The sequence below is a fragment of the Cibotium barometz genome, chromosome 1 (genome assembly GCF_041138505.1).
Source record: "Cibotium barometz isolate CiBa-2024 chromosome 1, ASM4113850v1, whole genome shotgun sequence".
NCBI classification, from domain to species: domain Eukaryota; kingdom Viridiplantae; phylum Streptophyta; class Polypodiopsida; order Cyatheales; family Cibotiaceae; genus Cibotium; species Cibotium barometz.
Genome location: NC_141046.1, coordinates 21177181 through 21204477, shown reverse-complemented (window position 1 = coordinate 21204477; position 27297 = coordinate 21177181). Strand labels below are relative to the sequence as shown.

The following is a 27297-nucleotide window of genomic DNA, read 5'->3' as shown; positions in this document are numbered from 1 at the left end:
TCTTTAATACCTCTTACCAGTCTGATTGAAATGCTCAGCCCTCTGATTGCTTAACTGAATGTAGTGGTCCAAGGCTTCCTCTCTAGCTAACTACAACTCTTGAAGATTCAACAACCTCTCTTCATACTCATCCTGGCCACTTTCTTGATGTTTCAGAAGAATCTGCAAACTAGGAATCTCCACCTCTATAGCCATGATGGCTTGTTTTCCAAATACAAGATGGTAAGGTGAGAACTCAGTAGCTGATCTGACACCCACAAAACTGAGGATACATGCAGATCCCACTGATTGGGATGTTCCTCCAGATAGTTGATCAGCATAGTACACAATTCTCCATTGAACCTCTCTACTATAGCCCGTTGCACTGAGGATCATATGGAGTGGAAAACCTGTGTGTGATATGTAATTTATGCATCAGCTTTTATACAACCTCTCCTCTGAATCCAGGCCCTAATCAATCAACAGTTCCAAAAGCATGCCAAATCTGGTACATATGTCCTCAAACACAAACTTGGCTACCTCTTTACCTGTTATGTTCTTCACAGATCTGGCTTCAACCCATCTTGTCAGATAGTCTACTCCAATTAGAATGTACGTCTTACCCCTAGCAGTAGTGGGCAGAGGACCAAAGGCTCCATAAGATACAATACTCTTCCTCATCTCATATTGCAAAACCCTACTGCCTTGCTTCTAACAAGGCTCATAGCTCCTGCACCAGTGATATACATCTCTTCTCAAACTAGGCCAACATACCCAGTTGTTAAAACTTTTCTGAGTGTTAACTTCAGGGCAAAGTGTCCCCCACACACACCTTCATGACAGGAGGCTAAAATAGCAAATATCTCCTCCCTACTAGGAACTCTCCTCAGGATCAGGTCCTTTCCCTTCATGTACAGCTGATCATTCAGAATGATGTACTGCAAAGCTTTCCTTATGAATCCATACTTCTGCCTCTTGGATAGATCTAAAGGTGCATGACCTATGTGTAAAAAGTCTTCAATTTCCTACAAGTTCTCTCTTCCAACATAGCTGGAGCCTGGGATGGGCTACAGCAATGGCATACATATCCACATCCTTGCCCAACTCCCCTTTTTGCCAATGCATCTGTAGCCTGATTTAACTCCCTCTTCACATGTTGTATTTGCACTTCCTGGAATATGTGGAGCATCCTCTTTATCTGAAAATTCCATTCCTTTAATTTAGGGTTTTTGGCCTTCCAAAAAGCTTGAAGCTGCCTAATGACCAACAAGCTATCTCCTTTGATGATAAGCCTTTTGATCCCCTTCTTAATGCACTACTGAAGCCCATACCAAGGTAGCATACTCAGCCTCATTGCTGGTGTGAACCTACAACTTGATCCCTTTTTTAAATACTTCTTGGCCCTCTGGATCCAATAAGACTATACCTCCACTTGCCATCCCTGAGCTCCTCTTGAAAGCCCTATCAATGGGTCCTTCCATCTAGTCACTTTCTTCTCTGCCATTGTTTCCTCCTTCAACACCACAAGATTATGCCTATATGACAGTATCTCAGCCAATGTAGCTCTAGTGCTATCCTCCACCATACAAGTAAACTGAAATTCCTACAATTCTACCAACCACTTGGATAATCTCCTGGAAGAAATGTCAAATTAGATCAGATGAGGAAGCAGAGAATAATGGGTTAGAATGGTGAATGGCTTTGGGAGTAGATAGGACCTAAATCTTCTAAGAGAAAAAATCACAACCACCATCACTTACTCTGCCTCAGAGTATGTCCTCTTTCCTTGTGTCCTAGTCCTGCTGACAAAGTACACAAGCCTCATATATGAATGCTCATTCCCCTGCTGCAACAGCACTGCACCCACAGCATCTTCCCCCACACTTGGATTCACAAAGAACTCTCTGCTCCAATCAGGGGGCATAACCACTGGTAAAGTACTCAGAATCTCTTTCACTTGCATAAAGGCCTCTTCCTCCTTGTCTTGCCAACTAAAAGAATCCCTTTGGGATGCCTACTGTAATGGATATAAAGCTTGGGACAAAAGAAAAATGAACCTAGCAAGATATCTTAACATACGAGTGAAAGTCAGCAACTGCTTCATATCTTGAGTGTTGAGATATCGAGCTCGTCTAGTGAGGCGGTGGACACTGATGACCCGCCTGGGGGATAGGCCCCACACTTACACCACTGGCATGGTTGGTGAGATCTTGGGTGATATGCGGCCAGTGGGATGACAGGCTGTGTGACAGCCATTCTAGAGACTGACATAGTTATAGCACCAGCTCATTTTAGTTGGGTTCACACTATAGAGAACCCTTGTATGTATTTGATTGAGTACCTTTCATATTGTGTGTACTCTTATCTTGTATATGGTGTGTTGAGTGTTGAGTGAAGTAGAAGAAGATTTTCAGCCTCTCACCTTGTGTGTTCTCTATTAGGGATTTGTGAGTGTGTGTGTGTGTTTGCAAGAGCTCAAGCTCTCTTCCCCCCTGCTCTTTTCATGGTATCAGAACCTGGTTCGTGCTAAGGGCTGAGCTGCAAGCAAGAGAACCACAGGAAGCGGTACGAGGGTAAGAGCTTCAACTACTCTTCCCTATTTGTGTTGGTGACTACACCCTTGTCGGGAGCTCTACGGGAGGCACCGGCAAACGATCTCTGATTGAGGAGCTTTCTCCGCGGGAGTAAAGCTATAGGGCAACTATACCGTCCTATCGGACAATATTTTTCGAGCCGAAAACGCGTTTCGGGCGCGTCTGGACCTCCGTTTTACAAAAAGCAGGCGATTTCGAGCACTGCGGGTAAGTCATCGATTCTCTGCAGAACTCTGTTTTAAGAACTGCAGGAAGACAGATTGGCTGTGCAGACACAGTGTGTGCTCCAAAGAGGTCAACAGTTGCCATTGGGTGTATGTATGCATATTGAAGTCACTGGTTGTGACATTTGAGAGTACTACAGTACCGCTGCAGAAATATAGCAGTTTGTGCAGGACAAACCAGAGTGCCAAAGAGTTTAAAGACTGGAACCAAGGAGCCAGGAAAGTTATGTATGTTAGATTTGATAACTAAGCTATGAAGATTGATCAAAACATCCTCAAGGTGGATCAAAGATTGTACAAGACATCATGAATATGAGAGACAAAAATTGGTATATGCAGAAAATTGATATGAGATTAACACAAGAAGACACTAATTGTGATTAGACATGAACCAAACTTACATAATCACTTGATCACGACTTGTACCTTATTTAGAGACTCCTCTACCCTATTTTTAGTTGCATGAGTTGCATGAACAACATGCACCAACCATTTGTAGGCTTTACACACCAACCACTGACCACTAGCCTATCAACCACATTTAAATTGGACTAAGAAGTTGGGATTACATTTATCCAACAATGTATTGGCTCTCCATTAGTATACAGGACACCATGATTGGGCACATTCAGGATACCAAGTCTCCCAAGGAGGTGTGGGACACCTTGGTAAAACTCTATGAAACAAATACCAAGGCACGTAAGATACAGTTGAAGAATGAACTTCATACTGTGGAGAAAAAGAGCATGTCTGTGAATGACTATGCATTGAAGATAAAGGGTATTGTGGAATCCCTTGCATCTATTGGTATGTCAATAGATGATGATGATAAGGTGGAAGTCTGTCTACGTGGTCTCGGGCCACAATACAAGGCGTTCAAGACGTCTATTCAGACTCGGGAAAACATTCCCAACTTTACAGATTTGGTATCTATGCTGATTATAGAAGAGGAGAGCTTGGGTGAAGACCAATAGTCTTCACAAAACAAAAACAGTTCAGAGCAACAGGGAAATAGGTCAGATGGAGGGGGAGAGTACTTCTCCAATGAGTTCTCTGAATTTTTGAAGAAGAATGGTATTCGGAGACAGTTTACATGCAGATATACTCCGCAGCAAAATGAAGTTGCTGAACGGAAAAACAGGCACATTGCTGAGATTGCGCGAGCATTGATGGAAGAGAAGAATATGCCGCATAGCTATTGGGCTGAGGCTGTTTATACATCATGAACAGGACTCCAACTGCAGCCATACATGATGTAACTCCAGAGGAGAGGTTTACTGACAGAAAACCGGATTTGTCTCATCTGAAAGTCTTTGGATGCATTGCATATGTGCATGTGCCAGATGAGCTGAGAACTAAGCTGGATCCAAAAGCTGAAAAATGTGTGTTTATTGGATATTCCCTTGAGCAAAAGGGATACAGGTGTTATAACCCTGCTACACGTGAGTTGAGGGTAAGCAGGGATGTTGTCTTTGATGAGATGAGCAGCTAGTATGCTGCTGAAAAAGAAGCTGTTGGGGCTAATGTGAGTGGAAGTGTGGTTGCACAGAATGCAGGTCAACAATCACAGTCTTTGAGTGGACCAAGAGAGTCCTCATCTAGTGGGTCTGGTGATAGACCATGGAGTGGCGGCTGCGTCATAATACCAGTTCTGCAAATGTGATTAGTACATCACGTAAAGGAAAAGAGAAAGTGGTTGAGCCCCTTGGTATGCCTGACATTTCTGCAAGGCATTCTCATGTTGATGGAGAGTCTAGTGGCTCAGATATGAGCCTTGATGAGGAGCTTGGGATCCCAGCTATGAGAACACCTAGTGTAAAGAAGGCTATGGAAGCCATGAATGAAAAGCTGCGAAGATCTGGGAGAGTGAAAAACCCTGTGCAAAGGTTTACCTATGATGGTTATGTGGCACATCACTATGCATATATGGCAAAGGTTGTGCAGGTTGTAGAGCCCACATGCATTGATGAGGCTATTGAAAATGTGTGTTGGGAGAAAGCTATGGATGAGGAGATGGATGCACTATATGGAAATGAAACTTGGGATTTAGTGCAATTGCCTAAAGGCAAGAAAGCCATTGGATGCAAGTGGGTGTACAAAGTAAAACATAACAATGATGGAAGCATAAACAGGTATAAGGCTAGATTGGTAGCCAAAGGGTATGCGCAGACATATGGCATTGATTATGAGGAAACTTTCAGCCCAGTTGCCAAGATGGCAACAGTGAGAGTTGTGATAGCAGTGGCTGCGTCAAAGCAATGGTCTTTACATCAGACGGATGTAAAGAATGCATTCTTGCATGGGGATTTGCAAGAAGAGGTGTATATGTTGCAGCCACCTGGTTATGAGGATGTGGGTCACCCCGAGCATGTTTGCAGGTTGAAGAAAGCCTTGTATGGTTTAAAACAAGCACCAAGAGCATGGTCTGACAAGATTTCTGAATATCTTGTCACTATTGGCTTTCATGTAGCCAATGCAGATTTCTCGCTGTATGTGAGACATGGTGATAGAGGGGTTGTGCTTGTTGTCATCTATGTAGATGACTTGATCATTACGGGGGACCATGTAGATGACTTGATCAAGTCATCTATGTAGATGACTTGATCATTACGGGGGACCATGATACAGAGATCTTTGATGTAAAGATCTTGCTTAGACAGAAGTTTGAGATGAAGGATCTGGGAGAGCTCAGATATTTCTTGGGCATTGAGGTGATTAGGTCACCACATGGTATTGGATTACTGCAGAGACAGTATGGCTTAGACATGTTGTCCAAGTATGGTATGACAGGCTGTAAGCCTATTTCCGTGCCATTGGATCAGAATGGCAAGTTGAGTGCAGATTCAGGAGAGATCTTGGAGGATCCTACTATGTATAGGCGCATAGTAGGAAGCTTGATCTACATGACGATCACCAGACCAGATTTGAGCTATGTTGTTGGGTTGGTGAGTCAGTTTATGCAGGTTCCACGGAAACTGCATTTGGATGCATTGAGACGCATACTAAGGTATGTGAGGTCTACTTTGCATTGTGGACTATTCTATGAGACTGGGACAGAGATATGTGTACATGGGTACACAGATGCTGATTGGGCTGGTAGTATCTCAGATAGAAGATCTACTAGTGGCTTCATGTTTTCTTTGGGGAGTGCTGCTGTGACTTGGAGCAGCAAGAAGCAGCCTACGGTTGCTCTATCCAGTACAGAGGCCGAGTACAGAGGAGCTGCTATGGCAGCATGTGAGATAGCTTGGTTGAGAAAGCTACTTGCAGATTTGGGTCTATCAATGGATAGACAAGTTGTCATTTTCTGTGACAACATTAGCAGTATACAGTTGGCCAAGAACCCAGTTTTTCATGCTCGCACGAAGCATATAGAGGTCCACTACCACTTCGTCAGAGAGAAGGTCTTGGCAGGAGACCTTGACCTTGTTTATGTCAGCACACAGGATCAGGTAGCTGACATCTTGACCAAAGCATTGGGTACAGAGAAGCTCCGCAGATTCAGAGCTTCACTTGGTGTACATGAGATGGAGTTGAGCTCGAGGGGGAGTGTTGAGATATCGAGCTCGTCTAGTGAGGCGGTGGACACTGATGACCCGCCTGGGGGATAGGCCCCACACTTACACCACTGGCATGGTTGGTAAGATCTTGGGTGATGAAGGGGGTGTCCACAGCTCCTTGAAGAACATGCCTGGGTGTGCTCTGAAGCGAGCCAGCCGCTCCGCACCCTCTCTGTGAAACTGAGCTCTGATCTCTGTCATCTCTCTCTGGTATAGGCGTGGTGTCCGAAAGCCAGGTGTCCTCTGTCTCCTGCGGGCTCTAAGTGTCTCTGCTCTCTGGAGAGTAATTCCCTGCCGTGTAGGGGCTGGGAGGGGGGTGGATCTCTGAAAAAATGTAGTAATCTATGTCTGTCGTCCCCCCTCTGGAGCTGTCTGAGCCTGTAATGATGTCTCTTTGTGGCGCTGTATGTCTAGAATGAATCTCCCCCGTATGCGCTGGTCTGCTGCCTCAAAGATCTGGCGTAGGGAATCTGGCTCTCTGAATAAAATGGGATCTCTCTCTCTCATGGCTGTATATGCTCTGCATCTGCATACATAATGCTCCTCACTCTCCACCTCTTTGCACAATCTGCATACCCTCTCCTCTCGAGGATCCGTGCTGCTCTGCCAGTCTCAATCTCCAATCGGTGTGATGAAACTCTAAGCTGACCAATAGCCACTCGGGAGCCGTGTGGTAAAAAGCCGTCCATGTATCTAGGCCTCTCTATAAATCCATCATCAGTGATACTCATGAAGTGATCTCTGTAGTATAGCATCTTCGGTGGAAGAGGCTGTGTAGGCGATATCCATGTCTCTCGTGTATAGAGCTGCCATAGATCCTGTCTCAATACTCTGTTCCTCTCACTATGAGAGAGACGGATATGTGGTGCATCCCTGTCATACTGGAATGGTGGTAGATGATCCATGTCTAGACCATGCTGTAAGAACCAATGTGTGACCTGTGCATACCATGATCCTCTGGCTCCTGCCTCAGCCAGCTGTCTAGATGTCATGACCCTGTGTTTTTCTCTGGACAACATGCAGATGTGCACGGGGACATGGTGGACAGTGTGAATGGCATCAGATGGGAGTGAAGATGGAAGCCCATGTGGGGACAACCCCAGGTGTGAAGGGGGGAACTAGAAACATTAAACTTTAATGTTTATTAAAGTTTGCCCCTAGGCCTTAGTGGCCCTAGGGAACTTATTAAAGTTTGGGGCCCTAGGGATTATTTTGGGGAAGAGGGCCACTTTTGGAGTGAGTGCTTCTCTCTCCTCCCTCTCTCTCTAGCTTTTGGGAAAGGAGTCGTGGAGGAGCCTTCAAGCGCATGTACATAGGCGTGGAGAAGCTGGAGAGCAAGTCGACTGCAGATCTTGGAGTGCTGCTGCTGTTTTTCTGAGTGTAAATCAGCCGTACAGCACTGTACGGCCAGATCTGTGCAAGTACACTCTCTTTCTCTCTCTCTGGTACAAGCTGTGGGTCTTCTTCACTGCTGGACTGGCTGCGCACAGGACTAGAACAGGCTGTGCAGACAAGGTTCAGCAAGTACAGTACTGTACGGCTGCCGTACAGTGTACGGACAGCCACGTACAGCAAGTACAGTTGCTGCAGGCGGTGCAGACAGTTGCTGGACAGGCCTGGTTACACAGATTCAGGCGACCAGAATCAGGACAGCTGGCTGCTTGTGCAAGTACGATTCCTGGCACGTATCCCGAGGTGGTACAGACGGGTACGGGGCTGTTTTTCAGATCTGTACATTCAAAGTCAGCATAAAGGTGAACAAGGGCTGGATATTCATGAACATAGACATCGTGTCGATGGCGTTCAACTGATGGAACTTTCAGCTTCTCTTTGCCTTGGATTCAGGACTGTTTTGGGACAGTTTATGGGCTGTTTTTGCTTGGCTGCAAATTCAGCAATGTACTTGGGTTTCTGGCTACAAGTACAGGTCATGTGGTTATGTTTCTTGGCATGGGAGTGAAGCAAGCTCGCATGGCTGCGTGCTCATGGAGCAGATTGTTTTCTTCCTGCTAGAAAGGAACAGTGGGAACTACAGCTATGGGCATCTCTATGTTGCCAGATGTTTCATGAGGGAACAGGTAACTAGATGTATGGGAAACAAGACAGAAGTTTCAAAGGGAAACAGGCCTAAGGGTTTCATGTGGGAACAGGTCGTAGGTTTTCTCGAAGAAACATGTTTTTGAGTTTCTCCAGGAGAAAGGTCACATGCAGGCAGAAGGTACAGGAATGGACACATGTTTGGTTCAGCCTTGCTACTGACAAGACAGGGGTCAGGGAATCCATGATAGAGATGGATAGTACCCTTGGAAGGTAGAGAGGGTTGGTACAGGTGTGTCGACTCTATGTTATGCTGTGCTGTGATACTCTTCTGAGAGACAGTTTGGGAGTCTGTGTTGTGATACAGGAGCACTGGATGTGTCAGGGTGTGATGCTGTTCATAGTGTGAGAGGCTATGGATGGTTGTGGCAGCTTTGATCATGGGAGAAAGCTTCTGTATGCAGACTCAATGTGAGAGAGTCTTTCGATGTGAACAATGGCTGGACTTGTTTGTGGATGCCGAGTGGACAAGAAGCCAGATGCAGGTTCTTTGCAGGCTTCCAGGGTTCTATTGTGACGGCTGTGTTTTCCAGCCTTATATTGTAATCAAAGCTCTTATAATCAATTAAAGAAATACCGCAAGGGACGCCACTGCGTTTTGGGGCCAATCGGTGTCCGTGTACTATTTGTAGGAGCACTCTAGCTCCCTCTGTTTGTTTTCCTTTTCTAGGTCCTCAATGGCGTTGAAGTGTTTTATGCGCAAGTGTTTGTTCCACCGCCCTTTGCTTTCTGAAGGCCGGTTTTCAAGGTTCCGTTTGCCGGGACACATCGTCGACTTTCTCAAGGAGGCGAGTCCGTGGTTGCTTTGGTCGGGACAATCGCCAACTTTCCTAAGGGGGCGAGCTCGTGGTTGTCTCATGAGAGTCACATCAAAAGCTTCAACATGAGGAAAGTGAAAAGGAAGTGCAGGACACAGTACAGGATTTTGTGTCTTTGCCTATATGAGGTGAAGAGCAAGAGCTGAAGATGAAGCTCAGGAGAAAAGACACCAAGGACAAGAAGTAGTCGGCCAGGAACAAGAAGCAGTTGAAGTGTTATGGTGCAGGAGATGCGTTGAAGGCTATGGCTTTCGACAGTTTGTCACCGGTGGTATCTTCATAGAGGCTTCATGGGTTCGGAAGACAGTTTCCTTCTATGTTTAGCAGTGGTGATCTACTATGCTTCATCGAGGACTTGTGCTTATCACTTGGGTGGAGTGCAAGCAGGTTTTGGGTGCCTCAGGATGTATCAGATGAGGCTCAGATGGAAGTGGAGGAACTTGACGAGGTTCTTATTCCTGAGCATATACTGGCACATAAGGAAAGAAAGGTACAGGGTAAAGTTTCCCGTCGCTATCCTGTGAAGTTCAAGAGCTGTTCACTGATGGATGCGAAGTGAATGGAGGAGGTTCACTGATGGATGCGAAATGGATGGAGGAGGGTGACTTAGCAGATTCACCTCAGGAGTTGCAGCTTTATCTTGATGCCTATGAGTTGGAGTCGACTCTTGTTACGGCTCATTCAGGTTCAGCAGAGCATGGGTCTGGAGCATTGCCTGATGCTCAAGAGGGGGGTAGCACCTCCGCTCCCTTGTTACAGACAGGCTCATTTGTTATCTAGGAGTCGCTTGGTGACATCTTTATATTCACCCGAAGGTACTGAGGCTGACAGTACATCTGCTTATGGGACTTCTATGATCTTGTGTTCTAGACACAGGAGATGGTGGTTGAGTATGGTTCACAGTCGCGCGCACCTGGAACTATAACTGCAACTATGGATAACTCTATGGAGTACATAAGTCTTGCGAGCAGTCCTAGAGTTGGTTTGGTTCATGGAAATATGAATCGAACTCTGTTTGTCCATGTATGCATTCACTTTTTGAGGTAGAGGTATTTTTGTATTCTGGTGCCATTGGATCCTGGTATCATTGAGAATACATTGGGAAATACTCTGCATTGTGTCTTGTGCTGCATGTATGTTGGTATGATACATCAAGTGCTTTATTATGTTCATGGATGCACCACTGGGTGTAACTCCTGCGGGATGGCCATGAGACATATGTGGGAAAGTACTTACTAGATGTAGTGTTTGGATGCATTGAGTGCTTGCATATGCTCATGTTTTACCTGCAGTCGTGGGACCTGCGGGATGCCCATGGGCGTAAGGCTTGCGAGCAGCCCTTAGACTGTTACTTTGGAGTAGGTAGAGCATTTTGAGGAGCATATTGTTTGCGAATGCATATGTGTGTCATGCATATGTGTGCCATATGTAGAATGATGCATGGTTTTGTTTTTGGCTAACACAGTTAACGTGTTTCCATTTGGTTTTAGACTTTTGCTGTAGGTTCTGAAGGAACAAGCAAGAGGACAGTGTGGCTTATTGTGCAGGATGATTGTTCTATCATCCAGATGCATTGGAAGGCCATTGTTTTTGCCATATGGGGTATCTTTGCTCATGAGATGCTTTACTGTGCCATTGAGTGCAATCGAGGACGCTTGCCATTTTTCAAGAGGGGGGTATGTCATGACCCTGTGTTTTTCTCTGGACAAGATGTAGATGTGCACGGGGACATGGTGGACAGTGTGAATGGCATCAGGTGGGAGTGAAGATGGAAGCCCATGTGGGGACAACCCCAAGTGTGAAGGGGGGAACTAGAAACATTAAACTTTAATGTTTATTAAAGTTTGCCCCTAGGCCTTAGTGGCCCTAGGGAACTTATTAAAGTTTGGGGCCCTAGGGATTATTTTGGGGAAGAGGGCCACTTTTGGAGTGAGTGCTTCTCTCTCCTCCCTCTCTCTCTAGCTTTTGGGAAAGGAGTCGTGGAGGAGCCTTCAAGCGCATGTACACACGCGTGGAGAAGCTGGAGAGCAAGTCGACTGCAGATCTTGGAGTGCTGCTGCTGTTTTTCTGAGTGTAAATCAGCCGTACAGCACTGTACGGCCAGATCTGTGCAAGTACACTCTCTTTCTCTCTCTCTGGTACAAGCTGTGGGTCTTCTTCACTGCTGGACTGGCTGCACACAGGACTAGAACAGGCTGTGCAGACAAGGTTCAGCAAGTACAGTACTGTACGGCTGCCGTACAGTGTACGGACAGCCACGTACAGCAAGTACAGTTGCTGCAGGCGGTGCAGACAGTTGCTGGACAGGCCTGGTTACACAGATTCAGGCGACCAGAATCAGGACAGCTGGCTGCTTGTGCAAGTACGATTCCTGGCACGTATCCCGAGGTGGTACAGACGGGTACGGGGCTGTTTTTCAGATCTGTACATTCAAAGTCAGCATAAAGGTGAACAAGGGCTGGATATTCATGAACATAGACATCGTGTCGATGGCGTTCAACTGATGGAACTTTCAGCTTCTCTTTGCCTTGGATTCAGGACTGTTTTGGGACAGTTTATGGGCTGTTTTTGCTTGGCTGCAAATTCAGCAATGTACTTGGGTTTCTGGCTACAAGTACAGGTCATGTGGTTATGTTTCTTGGCATGGGAGTGAAGCAAGCTCGCATGGCTGCGTGCTCATGGAGCAGATTGTTTTCTTCCTGCTAGAAAGGAACAGTGGGAACTACAGCTATGGGCATCTCTATGTTGCCAGATGTTTCATGAGGGAACAGGTAACTAGATGTATGGGAAACAAGACAGAAGTTTCAAAGGGAAACAGGCCTAAGGGTTTCATGTGGGAACAGGTCGTAGGTTTTCTCGAAGATACATGTTTTTGAGTTTCTCCAGGAGAAAGGTCACATGCAGGCAGAAGGTACAGGAATGGACACATGTTTGGTTCAGCCTTGCTACTGACAAGACAGGGGTCAGGGAATCCATGACAGAGATGGATAGTACCCTTGGAAGGTAGAGAGGGTTGGTACAGGTGTGTCGACTCTATGTTATGCTGTGCTGTGATACTCTTCTGAGAGACAGTTTGGGAGTCTGTGTTGTGATACAGGAGCACTGGATGTGTCAGGGTGTGATGCTGTTCATAGTGTGAGAGGCTATGGATGGTTGTGGCAGCTTTGATCATGGGAGAAAGCTTCTGTATGCAGACTCAATGTGAGAGAGTCTTTCGATGTGAACAATGGCTGGACTTGTTTGTGGATGCCGAGTGGACAAGAAGCCAGATGCAGGTTCTTTGCAGGCTTCCAGGGTTCTATTGTGACGGCTGTGTTTTCCAGCCTTATATTGTAATCAAAGCTCTTATAATCAATTAAAGAAATACCGCAAGGGGCGCCACTGCGTTTTGGGGCCAATCGGTGTCCGTGTACTATTTGTAGGAGCACTCTAGCTCCCTCTGTTTGTTTTCCTTTTCTAGGTCCTCAATGGCGTTGAAGTGTTTTATGCGCAAGTGTTTGTTCCACCGCCCTTTGCTTTCTGAAGGCCGGTTTTCAAGGTTCCGTTTGCCGGGACACATCGTCGACTTTCTCAAGGAGGCGAGTCCGTGGTTGCTTTGGTCGGGACAATCGCCAACTTTCCTAAGGGGGCGAGCTCGTGGTTGTCTCATGAGAGTCACATCAAAAGCTTCAACATGAGGAAAGTGAAAAGGAAGTGCAGGACACAGTACAGGATTTTGTGTCTTTGCCTATATGAGGTGAAGAGCAAGAGCTGAAGATGAAGCTCAGGAGAAAAGACACCAAGGACAAGAAGTAGTCGGCCAGGAACAAGAAGCAGTTGAAGTGTTATGGTGCAGGAGATGCGTTGAAGGCTATGGCTTTCGACAGTTTGTCACCGGTGGTATCTTCATAGAGGCTTCATGGGTTCGGAAGACAGTTTCCTTCTATGTTTAGCAGTGGTGATCTACTATGCTTCATCGAGGACTTGTGCTTATCACTTGGGTGGAGTGCAAGCAGGTTTTGGGTGCCTCAGGATGTATCAGATGAGGCTCAGATGGAAGTGGAGGAACTTGACGAGGTTCTTATTCCTGAGCATATACTGGCACATAAGGAAAGAAAGGTACAGGGTAAAGTTTCCCGTCGCTATCCTGTGAAGTTCAAGAGCTGTTCACTGATGGATGCGAAGTGAATGGAGGAGGTTCACTGATGGATGCGAAATGGATGGAGGAGGGTGACTTAGCAGATTCACCTCAGGAGTTGCAGCTTTATCTTGATGCCTATGAGTTGGAGTCGACTCTTGTTACGGCTCATTCAGGTTCAGCAGAGCATGGGTCTGGAGCATTGCCTGATGCTCAAGAGGGGGGTAGCACCTCCGCTCCCTTGTTACAGACAGGCTCATTTGTTATCTAGGAGTCGCTTGGTGACATCTTTATATTCACCCGAAGGTACTGAGGCTGACAGTACATCTGCTTATGGGACTTCTATGATCTTGTGTTCTAGACACAGGAGATGGTGGTTGAGTATGGTTCACAGTCGCGCGCACCTGGAACTATAACTGCAACTATGGATAACTCTATGGAGGACATAAGTCTTGCGAGCAGTCCTAGAGTTGGTTTGGTTCATGGAAATATGAATCGAACTCTGTTTGTCCATGTATGCATTCACTTTTTGAGGTAGAGGTATTTTTGTATTCTAGTGCCATTGGATCCTGGTATCATTGAGAATACATTGGGAAATACTCTGCATTGTGTCTTGTGCTGCATGTATGTTGGTATGATACATCAAGTGCTTTATTATGTTCATGGATGCACCACTGGGTGTAACTCCTGCGGGATGGCCATGAGACATATGTGGGAAAGTACTTACTAGATGTAGTGTTTGGATGCATTGAGTGCTTGCATATGCTCATGTTTTACCTTCAGTCGTGGGACCTGCGGGATGCCCATGGGCGTAAGGCTTGCGAGCAGCCCTTAGACTGTTACTTTGGAGTAGGTAGAGCATTTTGAGGAGCATATTGTTTGCGAATGCATATGTGTGTCATGCATATGTGTGCCATATGTAGAATGATGCATGGTTTTGTTTTTGGCTAACACAGTTAACGTGTTTCCATTTGGTTTTAGACTTTTGCTGTAGGTTCTGAAGGAACAAGCAAGAGGACAGTGTGGCTTATTGTGCAGGATGATTGTTCTATCATCCAGATGCATTGGAAGGCCATTGTTTTTGCCATATGGGGTATCTTTGCTCATGAGATGCTTTACTGTGCCATTGAGTGCAATCGAGGACGCTTGCCATTTTTCAAGAGGGGGGTATGTCATGACCCTGTGTTTTTCTCTGGACAAGATGTAGACGTGCACGGGGACATGGTGGACAGTGTGAATGGCATCAGGTGGGAGTGAAGATGGAAGCCCATGTGGGGACAACCCCAGGTGTGAAGGGGGAAACTAGAAACATTAAACTTTAATGTTTATTAAAGTTTGCCCCTAGGCCTTAGTGGCCCTAGGGAACTTATTAAAGTTTGGGGCCCTAGGGATTATTTTGGGGAAGAGGGCCACTTTTGGAGTGAGTGCTTCTCTCTCCTCCCTCTCTCTCTAGCTTTTGGGAAAGGAGTCGTGGAGGAGCCTTCAAGCGCATGTACACAGGCGTGGAGAAGCTGGAGAGCAAGTCGACTGCAGATCTTGGAGTGCTGCTGCTGTTTTTCTGAGTGTAAATCAGCCGTACAGCACTGTACGGCCAGATCTGTGCAAGTACACTCTCTTTCTCTCTCTCTGGTACAAGCTGTGGGTCTTCTTCACTGCTGGACTGGCTGCGCACAGGACTAGAACAGGCTGTGCAGACAAGGTTCAGCAAGTACAGTACTGTACGGCTGCCGTACAGTGTACGGACAGCCACGTACAGCAAGTACAGTTGCTGCAGGCGGTGCAGACAGTTGCTGGACAGGCCTGGTTACACAGATTCAGGCGACCAGAATCAGGACAGCTGGCTGCTTGTGCAAGTACGATTCCTGGCACGTATCCCGAGGTGGTACAGACAGGTACGGGGCTGTTTTTCAGATCTGTACATTCAAAGTCAGCATAAAGGTGAACAAGGGCTGGATATTCATGAACATAGACATCGTGTCGATGGCGTTCAACTGATGGAACTTTCAGCTTCTCTTTGCCTTGGATTCAGGACTGTTTTGGGACAGTTTATGGGCTGTTTTTGCTTGGCTGCAAATTCAGCAATGTACTTGGGTTTCTGGCTACAAGTACAGGTCATGTGGTTATGTTTCTTGGCATGGGAGTGAAGCAAGCTCGCATGGCTGCGTGCTCATGGAGCAGATTGTTTTCTTCCTGCTAGAAAGGAACAGTGGGAACTACAGCTATGGGCATCTCTATGTTGCCAGATGTTTCATGAGGGAACAGGTAACTAGATGTATGGGAAACAAGACAGAAGTTTCAAAGGGAAACAGGCCTAAGGGTTTCATGTGGGAACAGGTCGTAGGTTTTCTCGAAGAAACATGTTTTTGAGTTTCTCCAGGAGAAAGGTCACATGCAGGCAGAAGGTACAGGAATGGACACATGTTTGGTTCAGCCTTGCTACTGACAAGACAGGGGTCAGGGAATCCATGACAGAGATGGATAGTACCCTTGGAAGGTAGAGAGGGTTGGTACAGGTGTGTCGACTCTATGTTATGCTGTGCTGTGATACTCTTCTGAGAGACAGTTTGGGAGTCTGTGTTGTGATACAGGAGCACTGGATGTGTCAGGGTGTGATGCTGTTCATAGTGTGAGAGGCTATGGATGGTTGTGGCAGCTTTGATCATGGGAGAAAGCTTCTGTATGCAGACTCAATGTGAGAGAGTCTTTCGATGTGAACAATGGCTGGACTTGTTTGTGGATGCCGAGTGGACAAGAAGCCAGATGCAGGTTCTTTGCAGGCTTCCAGGGTTCTATTGTGACGGCTGTGTTTTCCAGCCTTATATTGTAATCAAAGCTCTTATAATCAATTAAAGAAATACCGCAAGGGGCGCCACTGCGTTTTGGGGCCAATCGGTGTCCGTGTACTATTTGTAGGAGCACTCTAGCTCCCTCTGTTTGTTTTCCTTTTCTAGGTCCTCAATGGCGTTGAAGTGTTTTATGCGCAAGTGTTTGTTCCACCGCCCTTTGCTTTCTGAAGGCCGGTTTTCAAGGTTCCGTTTGCCGGGACACATCGTCGACTTTCTCAAGGAGGCGAGTCCGTGGTTGCTTTGGTCGGGACAATCGCCAACTTTCCTAAGGGGGCGAGCTCGTGGTTGTCTCATGAGAGTCACATCAAAAGCTTCAACATGAGGAAAGTGAAAAGGAAGTGCAGGACACAGTACAGGATTTTGTGTCTTTGCCTATATGAGGTGAAGAGCAAGAGCTGAAGATGAAGCTCAGGAGAAAAGACACCAAGGACAAGAAGTAGTCGGCCAGGAACAAGAAGCAGTTGAAGTGTTATGGTGCAGGAGATGCGTTGAAGGCTATGGCTTTCGACAGTTTGTCACCGGTGGTATCTTCATAGAGGCTTCATGGGTTCGGAAGACAGTTTCCTTCTATGTTTAGCAGTGGTGATCTACTATGCTTCATCGAGGACTTGTGCTTATCACTTGGGTGGAGTGCAAGCAGGTTTTGGGTGCCTCAGGATGTATCAGATGAGGCTCAGATGGAAGTGGAGGAACTTGACGAGGTTCTCATTCCTGAGCATATACTGGCACATAAGGAAAGAAAGGTACAGGGTAAAGTTTCCCGTCGCTATCCTGTGAAGTTCAAGAGCTGTTCACTGATGGATGCGAAGTGAATGGAGGAGGTTCACTGATGGATGCGAAATGGATGGAGGAGGGTGACTTAGCAGATTCACCTCAGGAGTTGCAGCTTTTTTTTTTTTTTTCCGAGAAAGGAGTTGCAGCTTTATCTTGATGCCTATGAGTTGGAGTCAACTCTTGTTACGGCTCATTCAGGTTCAGCAGAGCATGGGTCTGGAGCATTGCCTGATGCTCAAGAGCGGGGTAGCACCTCCGCTCCCTTGTTACAGACAAGCTCATTTGTTATGTAGGAGTCGCTTGGTGACATCTTTATATTCACCCGAAGGTATTGAGGCTGACAGTACATCTGCTTATGGGACTTCTATGATCTTGTGTTCTAGACACAGGAGATGGTGGTTGAGTATGGTTCACAGTCGCGCGCACCTGGAACTATAACTGCAACTATGGATAACTCTATGGAGGACATAAGTCTTGCGAGCAGTCCTAGAGTTGGTTTGGTTCATGGAAATATGAATCGAACTCTGTTTGTCCATGTATGCCTTCACTTTTTGAGGTAGAGGTATTTTTGTATTCTGGTGCCATTGGATCCTGGTATCATTGAGAATACATTGGGAAATACTCTGCATTGTGTCTTGTGCTGCATGTATGTTGGTATGATACATCAAGTGCTTTATTATGTTCATGGATGCACCACTGGGTGTAACTCCTGCGGGATGGCCATGAGACATATGTGGGAAAGTACTTACTAGATGTAGTGTTTGGATGCATTGAGTGCTTGCATATGCTCATGTTTTACCTTCAGTCGTGGGACCTGCGGGATGCCCATGGGCGTAAGGCTTGCGAGCAGCCCTTAGACTGTTACTTTGGAGTAGGTAGAGCATTTTGAGGAGCATATTGTTTGCGAATGCATATGTGTGTCATGCATATGTGTGCCATATGTAGAATGATGCATGGTTTTGTTTTTGGCTAACACAGTTAACGTGTTTCCATTTGGTTTTAGACTTTTGCTGTAGGGTCTGAAGGAACAAGCAAGAGGACAGTGTGGCTTATTGTGCAGGATGATTGTTCTATCATCCAGATGCATTGGAAGGCCATTGTTTTTGCCATATGGGGTATCTTTGCTCATGAGATGCTTTACTGTGCCATTGAGTGCAATCGAGGACGCTTGCCATTTTTCAAGAGGGGGGTATGTCATGACCCTGTGTTTTTCTCTGGACAAGATGTAGATGTGCACGGGGACATGGTGGACAGTGTGAATGGCATCAGGTGGGAGTGAAGATGGAAGCCCATGTGGGGACAACCCCAGGTGTGAAGGGGGGAACTAGAAACATTAAACTTTAATGTTTATTAAAGTTTGCCCCTAGGCCTTAGTGGCCCTAGGGAACTTATTAAAGTTTGGGGCCCTAGGGATTATTTTGGGGAAGAGGGCCACTTTTGGAGTGAGTGCTTCTCTCTCCTCCCTCTCTCTCTAGCTTTTGGGAAAGGAGTCGTGGAGGAGCCTTCAAGCGCATGTACACACGCGTGGAGAAGCTGGAGAGCAAGTCGACTGCAGATCTTGGAGTGCTGCTGCTGTTTTTCTGAGTGTAAATCAGCCGTACAGCACTGTACGGCCAGATCTGTGCAAGTACACTCTCTTTCTCTCTCTCTGGTACAAGCTGTGGGTCTTCTTCACTGCTGGACTGGCTGCGCACAGGACTAGAACAGGCTGTGCAGACAAGGTTCAGCAAGTACAGTACTGTACGGCTGCCGTACAGTGTACGGACAGCCACGTACAGCAAGTACAGTTGCTGCAAGCGGTGCAGACAGTTGCTGGACAGGCCTGGTTACACAGATTCAGGCGACCAGAATCAGGACAGCTGGCTGCTTGTGCAAGTACGATTCCTGGCACGTATCCCGAGGTGGTACAGACGGGTACGGGGCTGTTTTTCAGATCTGTACATTCAAAGTCAGCATAAAGGTGAACAAGGGCTGGATATTCATGAACATAGACATCGTGTCGATGGCGTTCAACTGATGGAACTTTCAGCTTCTCTTTGCCTTGGATTCAGGACTGTTTTGGGACAGTTTATGGGCTGTTTTTGCTTGGCTGCAAATTCAGCAATGTACTTGGGTTTCTGGCTACAAGTACAGGTCATGTGGTTATGTTTCTTGGCATGGGAGTGAAGCAAGCTCGCATGGCTGCGTAGTCATGGAACAGATTGTTTTCTTCCTGCTAGAAAGGAACAGTGGGAACTACAGCTATGGGCATCTCTATGTTGCCAGATGTTTCATGAGGGAACAGGTAACTAGATGTATGGGAAACAAGACAGAAGTTTCAAAGGGAAACAGGCCGAAGGGTTTCATGTGGGAACAGGTCATAGGTTTTCTCGAAGAAACATGTTTTTGAGTTTCTCCAGGAGAAAGGTCACATGCAGGCAGAAGGTACAGGAATGGACACATGTTTGGTTCAGCCTTGCTACTGACAAGACAGGGGTCAGGGAATCCATGACAGAGATGGATAGTACCCTTGGAAGGTAGAGAGGGTTGGTACAGGTGTGTCGACTCTATGTTATGCTGTGCTGTGATACTCTTCTGAGAGACAGTTTGGGAGTCTGTGTTGTGATACAGGAGCACTGGATGTGTCAGGGTGTGATGCTGTTCATAGTGTGAGAGGCTATGGATGGTTGTGGCAACTTTGATCATGGGAGAAAGCTTCTGTATGCAGACTCAATGTGAGAGAGTCTTTCGATGTGAACAATGGCTGGACTTGTTTGTGGATGCCGAGTGGAAAAGAAGCCAGATGCAGGTTCTTTGCAGGCTTCCAGGGTTCTATTGTGACGGCTGTGTTTTCCAGCCTTATATTGTAATCAAAGCTTTTATAATCAATTAAAGAAATACCGCAAGGGGCGCCACTGCGTTTTGGGGCCAATCGGTGTCCGTGTACTATTTGTAGGAGCACTCTAGCTCCCTCTGTTTGTTTTCCTTTTCTAGGTCCTCAATGGCGTTGAAGTGTTTTATGTGCAAGTGTTTGTTCCACCGCCCTTTGCTTTCTGAAGGCCGGTTTTCACTAGACGCCTCAAAAGCTCTGTATGACAATCTGTCCTGTGGCATCTCTCTGAATCTGTCTAGCAGGCATATAGTCTGAAATATGGCCTCTACCATCATAGGAGGCGCAGCAAACTCTGCTCTATATACACAAGGAAAATCCCGAAAACAAGATACAATGGTGTGGGGGCCATGGGGCCATTTTATATGGCCCCAAACATGCAGTCGGCCTGTAGAAAAGGCAGCCAACTGGACCTAGATGTCCACGACCAGCTATATCCACCAGTCGGCCAGCTGTACATAGTCGGCCAGCACACATGAGAGGTTGCGGATCAGAAGGAGCAGTCGGCCAGCATCCAGGACACCCTGACCGGCAGTCGACCAGTGTCTGGATCAGCCAGGAGCCACAAAACTGCCTCCCACACTTGGTAAAAATAGGGAAAAAATGGGAAAAAATATGGAGAGTGGGGAAAAATGAGAAAACGCCTAATACGGGCGACACACCCACAACAGAGGTCCTGGTGTATATGTATAGACAAGAGATGACTTCTAACACCCCCTCTCAGCTCCTGGCTGTGGAACCATCCCCAAGGAGCTGGAGTGCCACCGGAGCAACGCTTGAGATAGTGACTTCGTGAAGAGGTCCACCGCACTGTCCTCCGTCGAACAGAACTCTAGCAAGATGTCATCAGCAACAATCTTTTCACGAACAAAGTGCCTCTGGATGACCAAGGATTCCACCCAATCCTACCAAGTAACCTCTGCAACTTCACCACCTCGCAAGCAGCACCACAAGCAACCCGGTACTCTGCCTCTGTCGACAAGGCAAGATATAGCTGCCTCTTAGTGCTCCAAAAAATTGCTCCTGAGCTGAGGGTAAAACTGTCACCTGAAGTAGATCTCCTCGTGTCTGGATCTCCTCCCCAATCTGAGTCACTCCAACCGTGGAGTCGAACTCCATCCATCAATCCCTCTCCTGTGTAAAAGAGTCCAAGATCCTTCGCATGCTGTAGAAACCACAAGATACGCAATCTTGCCTCCCAAAGAGTCATCTGCAAACATGAGCTCAACAGCCTCATCAGGAAGCTCCCGTCCAAGCTGGTATACCTCAACCAAATCAATGAACCATTCTGCTTCCAAGTCAGAGAGGCACCATACTGCTCACAAGGATCAACAACTGTTACGATGGGATGCCAAGTCCTGGAAACCTGCTAAAGACCACTCAAGGCCTTCGGAAACCTGTAACCAACCCCCTCTGAGTCTGGAACCACAAAGCCTGGAGAATGTGCAACATCCACCTCCTTCTGCAAGTAATCAACTGTCACCTGCCTAGCTTTCCAAGAGGTCCCCGTGGAAAGAACTTCCTCATCTACAGGAGTTTCTTTGTCCCGAATACTACAAGACATCGAGCATAAGTTACCTGTAAAGTTTCCTCTGACTTACTAACACAAGAACTACCAACATCTGTACTGGAAAGTTCGTGCCAACTGCTGCCATCAATTGGCAAGCTATCCTCCATCTGGTCCCAGAAAGCCTGCACTTGGAGCGTATCCACACTTAAGTGGCCGTTACCAGACTGCCACTCATCACAAAACTAAGAACCTAGGAGAGAGAGTGCTGAAAGTTTGTGAACTCCATTCTCCACTCCGCCTTTCCAAACTACCTGGCCTGTTGCCTTGTCCCGGAGAGCAACAAAATGCTCATCAAACTCCACCCGTACGCCAGTCTTGCAAACCTGATGCACTGACATCAGATGAAAACCAAGTGATGGAACATACAACACTTGGGAGGAATGCTTCCCCCCTCTGCCATCGCGAACTAACTCCAACCTGCCCTCACTGTGAACTGGGATAGTGGATGTATCCCCAGTAAGCTTGCAGAGATCCTGTAAATCTGAACGGGAAGGAGTCGTGTGCCTGGAAGCACCACTGTCTAGAATCCACTCCCGAGTATCCGTAGCAGCGAGTCCTCCAACCTCCTCCCTGTGCGAAGAAAATGAAACATCAATGTCCATCACCTCCAGGTGCACAAATGCTGGAGTCTTCACGATTGCTGCTAAGGATTCTTCGCCCTTCTTGGTGTTTCGCTTGGGACACTGCCTCCAATAGTGGCCTTTCTCGCCGCAATCATTACAGGTCCTCTCTGCCTTCAATTTCTCGCGGTCTAAGTCGGACTTCTTCTCAAAAGACTTCTCCGATGAAGCCTTTCCTTTGCCCTTGTTACGGCCTTTCGACCGTTGGCCAGTTAAGGCCTCCGAACCTCTCCCCTGTGGAGGGTTCGAGAATCTTTCCTCCTGGTCCAAGACCATGGGCACAAGCTCCTCCCACGTGATGGTGCTGAGCCTACCACTGGTAATCAAAGACGAGTAGAATGCTGCGTACTGAGAGGGCAAATGCGACAGCAATGTTATGACCATGTCCTCCGATGATATCTCCTTCCCAGCCTGAAGAACTTCCTGCTGAAGAGCCTACAGCTTGTTAATGTGCTCCCGCATCGTCGATCACTTTGCAGGGTTCATAACCCGCATCTGTACTTCCAAGGAAATCCTCTTCATGGGCGATACCCTGTTATAAAGAGAAGCCAAATGCTGCCATATACCTCTTGCCAGCGCCATATGCTTTATATGATTGATTACCTGCGGTGTGCAGTTGAGGAAGATGAATGAACAGACCCTGGCATTGACACAATCCCATAATTGTGCCTGTGCCTCCCGATCCTTACGAATCAACAGTAACTCCCCTTCCTCTACCTCTGGCCGTGGAACCCCAACAACGATGAAACCAACAAGGTCGTATGACTCCAGAACAGATTCCATCATAACCTTCCATGTGCCATAGTTATTCCCATCCAACTGACGGTCCATTGGGAACATGAGGAGTTCGGGATCTTCACATGTCTCTCAGCCATCTCAAGCAGATCTGCCATTGCGGGGATGTAACTGAAAAGGGTATAGGTCATTCCTCAGCCTCAATCAGTCAATCAAGTCCCTTAACCCCCTTGAAGAGAATCATTCATGCATATAGAAGTTAGTAGAAGCTTTAGGGTTTGCATTAGAAAGCATTCTGCACTGCATAGCATTCATCCCATGTGCATGTAAACCCTTGCATAAGCCTTAGAATTTATTTCACCATTTATCCATTATTATCATATGGCTGGTAGCATTTAATGCTAAGTCGGCCAGCTTATTACCATTAAAAACAGTATGTATCACATTATTCAAGTCGTGTAGCTTTTATTCAGCAATTGGCCAGCTCTGTAGCCAACCAACCAGCACCATATGCTCATATAAATAGCCATCGCTTGCATCATTCATATCATCTCAGCCATCTCAGCATTCAGCAGTTGGATCATCATCCTTTTGCAACATACAGGCAGCCAGCCTTCAACAAAATGCAGCATTATCAGCATAAGCAAGAAGTGATTCAGTCAACCTGCATTTCTCAGCCCTACAGCAGATTTCAGCATTCACATCTACACATAATTCCGATGCATGTTACACACGACCTGTTTCTCATGCATAATATCTGTGCCTTGTTGCCCAAGCTCTGGTTGTTTGCTATCCAGACTGCTTGGCAGCCTTTGTGCACTGACCGCCTACCAGTCTGGCTGCCCAGTCCAGTGGGGCTGGCCGACTGGCTGGCCAAGCCATAAGGGCTGGCCGACTGGCTGCCCAGGTCCTTCTAGGCCTAGCCGACAGCATGCCCTGTCATGTTTGGCTGTTGGGCTTGGCCATGGGCCTCCTTCGCCCTAGGGTGATCCACAAAGATTACCCCCCTCTTAGGCAAGGATCTCAAACCCTCTTCTGGGGCTACCCCTTCCTTCTACATGCAACTACATGCTCTACTCAGATGCCTAGTATCTGGCTACAAGACGAACACCTGTCATCATTCCAGAGGGTGACTCAAAGTGCAAACTGTCGCTACTTCATGTGCAGGACTTGCACACTTGACCAAGACCGTGTATGGGACTTGTACACCTGACCTTGGATGCTTAGGGTGGAACCCTGGCTGACTCATCCTGAACTGGGGCTCACAAGGGACCAGTTTCCACTCCAGGTCCTACAACTGCTTGTTCAGATATGTCCACATGGCATCCAAGTGCAAGATGCACGTGACAGATGCCTCACCCGCACTCGACAGTTCTTTGATGGTTCTGCATAGTGGGCTTACAAGGGCGGAAGTGGCACATCGATCCCCCCCCCCCCCCCCCCCCCCCCTTTGAGGTCATGGGCATCGCATCCTGGCACCTATGGCTTTGGGAGAACCGACCCAACGGGTGGAGCTCACACAACCCCATCGCCTCTCCTCACAGCCCCATTCTTTAAGATTCGGCCAGGCCGGGGCAGCAGATGAAGGCATCGCCTCTGCCTCCCCTCACTAACAGGCTCAGAGGCATGGCCTGCCATGCCTGTAGCTGTTCAGCATCATGTCTAGCATTTGTACTGAGCCATGCTGTCTGGAGCCCCTTTAATGCCCAGGCCCCAGCCAGCTTCATGGAGGTGCTTCCATACATCTTGATGATGATTCATTTGTCCAAAGACTGCAAAATGTTTGATAGTTTGTGCACTCATCATTAGTAGCTCAACCATGACCCTAAGGTTGCAGCATTGGAATCTTCTCCTCACAATGGAGGCCTTGTGACCACAGCAAGCCCAAAACCAGGGCGCATTAAATTCTAACATTGCCACCCGCATTCATACATACATTTCTACGAATATCATTTTCATAATTTTCCATGACAGCTCCAGAATGTGGCATCCAAACTGAGCATGATAGTGTAGTAATCACTTACTTGCTATGCGTGCTACATAGATACCAAAAGACATGGTCTAGCTTCACGGGACTTGCTATTGCATCATCATTGTTATAACTAATACCCACGTCTTATTGTGAAAAACAGCAAAGCATATGAAAAGAGGTTTACAGCAATATCCCACCAGCAGCCAAAACAAAAGAGTGTTGATAATATGTACTGAACCAACAGACCAATAGTTTGTAAGCTTTTACCTGGCCACTGCTATATCTTTAGCTTCAGAAGAAAAGAGCCCAGACACAGCTTTTGGGACACCAAGCAAAGGTCCAGCTATGTTCATGACAGCTTTTATGTGTTTAGCACACCAATCAGGACCTCCACCACCACCCATTGGTGCAGGGGATTCAACCCATTTCATGAAGTGCAGGAAATACAGAGTCCCCATGGAGTGAGGAATGGCTACCACCTTCTTCCCTTCATTTGTTTGTACCAGAAGTTCGATGGTGCTCTTGAGTCTGCTTAAACTTTTGTCACGTAACTGCTCTTTACCAAAAAATATCAATATCAAATCCATTCCTAAATAAGCTAGTATTTACAGGCTGTCTGAGACATGAATATGAGAAAAAAAATTACCTCTGTATTTTGGAAGGAAAGCCGCCAGTCATAAGCTGCCATGTGCAGATTTTTTTCTTCATAACCAATCTTTGCCAGATTTTCTATTAAAACAGCCCACACAAAATATCCTGGGGCAAAATAGTCTGCTGCCACCAATCCTGAAACAGGTCTTACTCTCACACCTGGTGGATCCAATCCTGTTATATTGTCCAATGCCATGTGCTCCATCCAGCAAAAAGGCCTAATACAACAATTGACATACATAACCACACCATCACTGTGTAACTCTAGCCAAGCCCTAAAATTGAGATAACCTCCCCCATATTCCATGAGTTTAGCAGATAACTTTTTCTTGCAAGAAAGAGCATAATATTAAAAGGAATCGAGATGAACTTAACTCTCTATTCTGCCTTGTGTTAATCATACATGCACACAATATTCTGTTACCGCACATAGGTTAGGAGACATTCAATTAGACAACACATTGTCGTATAACGTGCAATGTTCAAGAATTTATTAATGCTCAATGGTTGTCCGCATCTATGCAAACGCAATTTAAAAGTCCCTAACATACTCATCGTCAACAAATATCTCATCCTTTGTACAAAGGGTGGGTGGCAATAGCACTTTGCCATACGTGATTTCAAATAGGGCCTTCCTTGAAGAAGAATGCATGGTGGTGTTGTATGCAAATTCCATAAAACGGCAATTCTCCTAGAAAGTCTTATGATCATCATTTAAGCAAACCCAACGCAACTGAATTTGCAGTTTCACTTTGCTCATCCATTAGCTGACAAAAAAATTCAGCTTAGTGCCCACATTGTAGAGAGCCCTCTGAAAGAGACTCGTTATCCTAGAATCTCTATCTCCCACAATTGACTTGGGCATCCCATGATGCTTAAACACCTATGATACAAGGATTATGACCATAGGTTCAACCTTTATGGTTTTCCTGACAGGCAAGAAATGAGCTTGCTGGCAATATTCCTCTGTCCTACATAAAACAAGGCATGACATTCGTCCAAAACTTTTGGCCTCATGTTCGAGACCCCACCACGTAGGCAATTATCTTTCAAGAGATAGCCATCTTTCACCACATATGAGACATATGCATGACCAGTCATCAAATCAGCCCATATATCTACAAATTCAACATCCAAATGATACATGTCTCTCATCCCAGACAACTCCAATTGCAACCACATATAGCTTTCTTGACAAGGCATCTGCAACCACATTCTTCTTGCCAGGAGCACAAAATCTGATGGAGAGGAAATTGAAAGAAAGAGAAAACACAAGTTGTAGGCCCAACGCACAAACTGTAGAAGGCTGGGAACAATTGATTATTGCTAAAAATGAGCACGAGGGAAGCCCGTAGGTGCTTACAAGTATAAGAGATTGTTGCTACAGCCAATGACCTCCGGCAGATATGCAAGAATGAGATGGGATCTGAAGAGAAGGGAGTGATCCCTTATATATGTCCCATATGAGCTGGTCGGCCAGTTGTTCCAGGCCGACAGCTGTCCTTGAGCATAAATATGCCTAAATAGCCTAGAAAAGGTTAGAAAAATCCTAAATAATATCAGCTAAATATGCCAATGCAGGGCCTCATAAAAATGACCAGTACAAGCATGAAAAGGTACATGTAAACCCTTTGGAGATGATATATTCCAACAAAAATTGGCCATCCTCATATGTTTCTCAAAAAGCTTAGTTTACGTTGTGTGGACAAAAATAGGAGTTGAAATGTGTACATACATGTACATGGTGTGTGTGAAGTTTTGCTTTTGAGAGCGTTGCCAGGTGTACAGAGTAGATGGTATTGATGTGAGCATGTACAGGCCTGTCTGGACGTGGTCTTCTGGAGATTCACTAGAGTTGATTTCAGCTCCTC

General features: G+C 46.5%; 1 protein-coding gene across 1 annotated transcript in view; it reads right to left on the bottom strand.

Annotated features, from left to right (window-relative positions):
* The window catches only part of LOC147641723 (phospholipid:diacylglycerol acyltransferase 1-like), a 36301-nt gene extending 10638 nt beyond the window's left edge, over positions 1–25663 (bottom strand). The window contains exons 1-2 of the mRNA XM_086798934.1: positions 25422–25663; positions 25043–25326 (exon numbers count right to left, since the gene is read on the bottom strand). Of these exons, the coding sequence (XP_086655060.1) occupies positions 25043–25326; positions 25422–25631 (494 nt within the window). The 5' untranslated portion in view covers positions 25632–25663. The remainder of the gene's footprint in view (positions 1–25042; positions 25327–25421) is intronic.
* Between the last annotated feature and the right edge of the window lie 1634 nt (positions 25664–27297).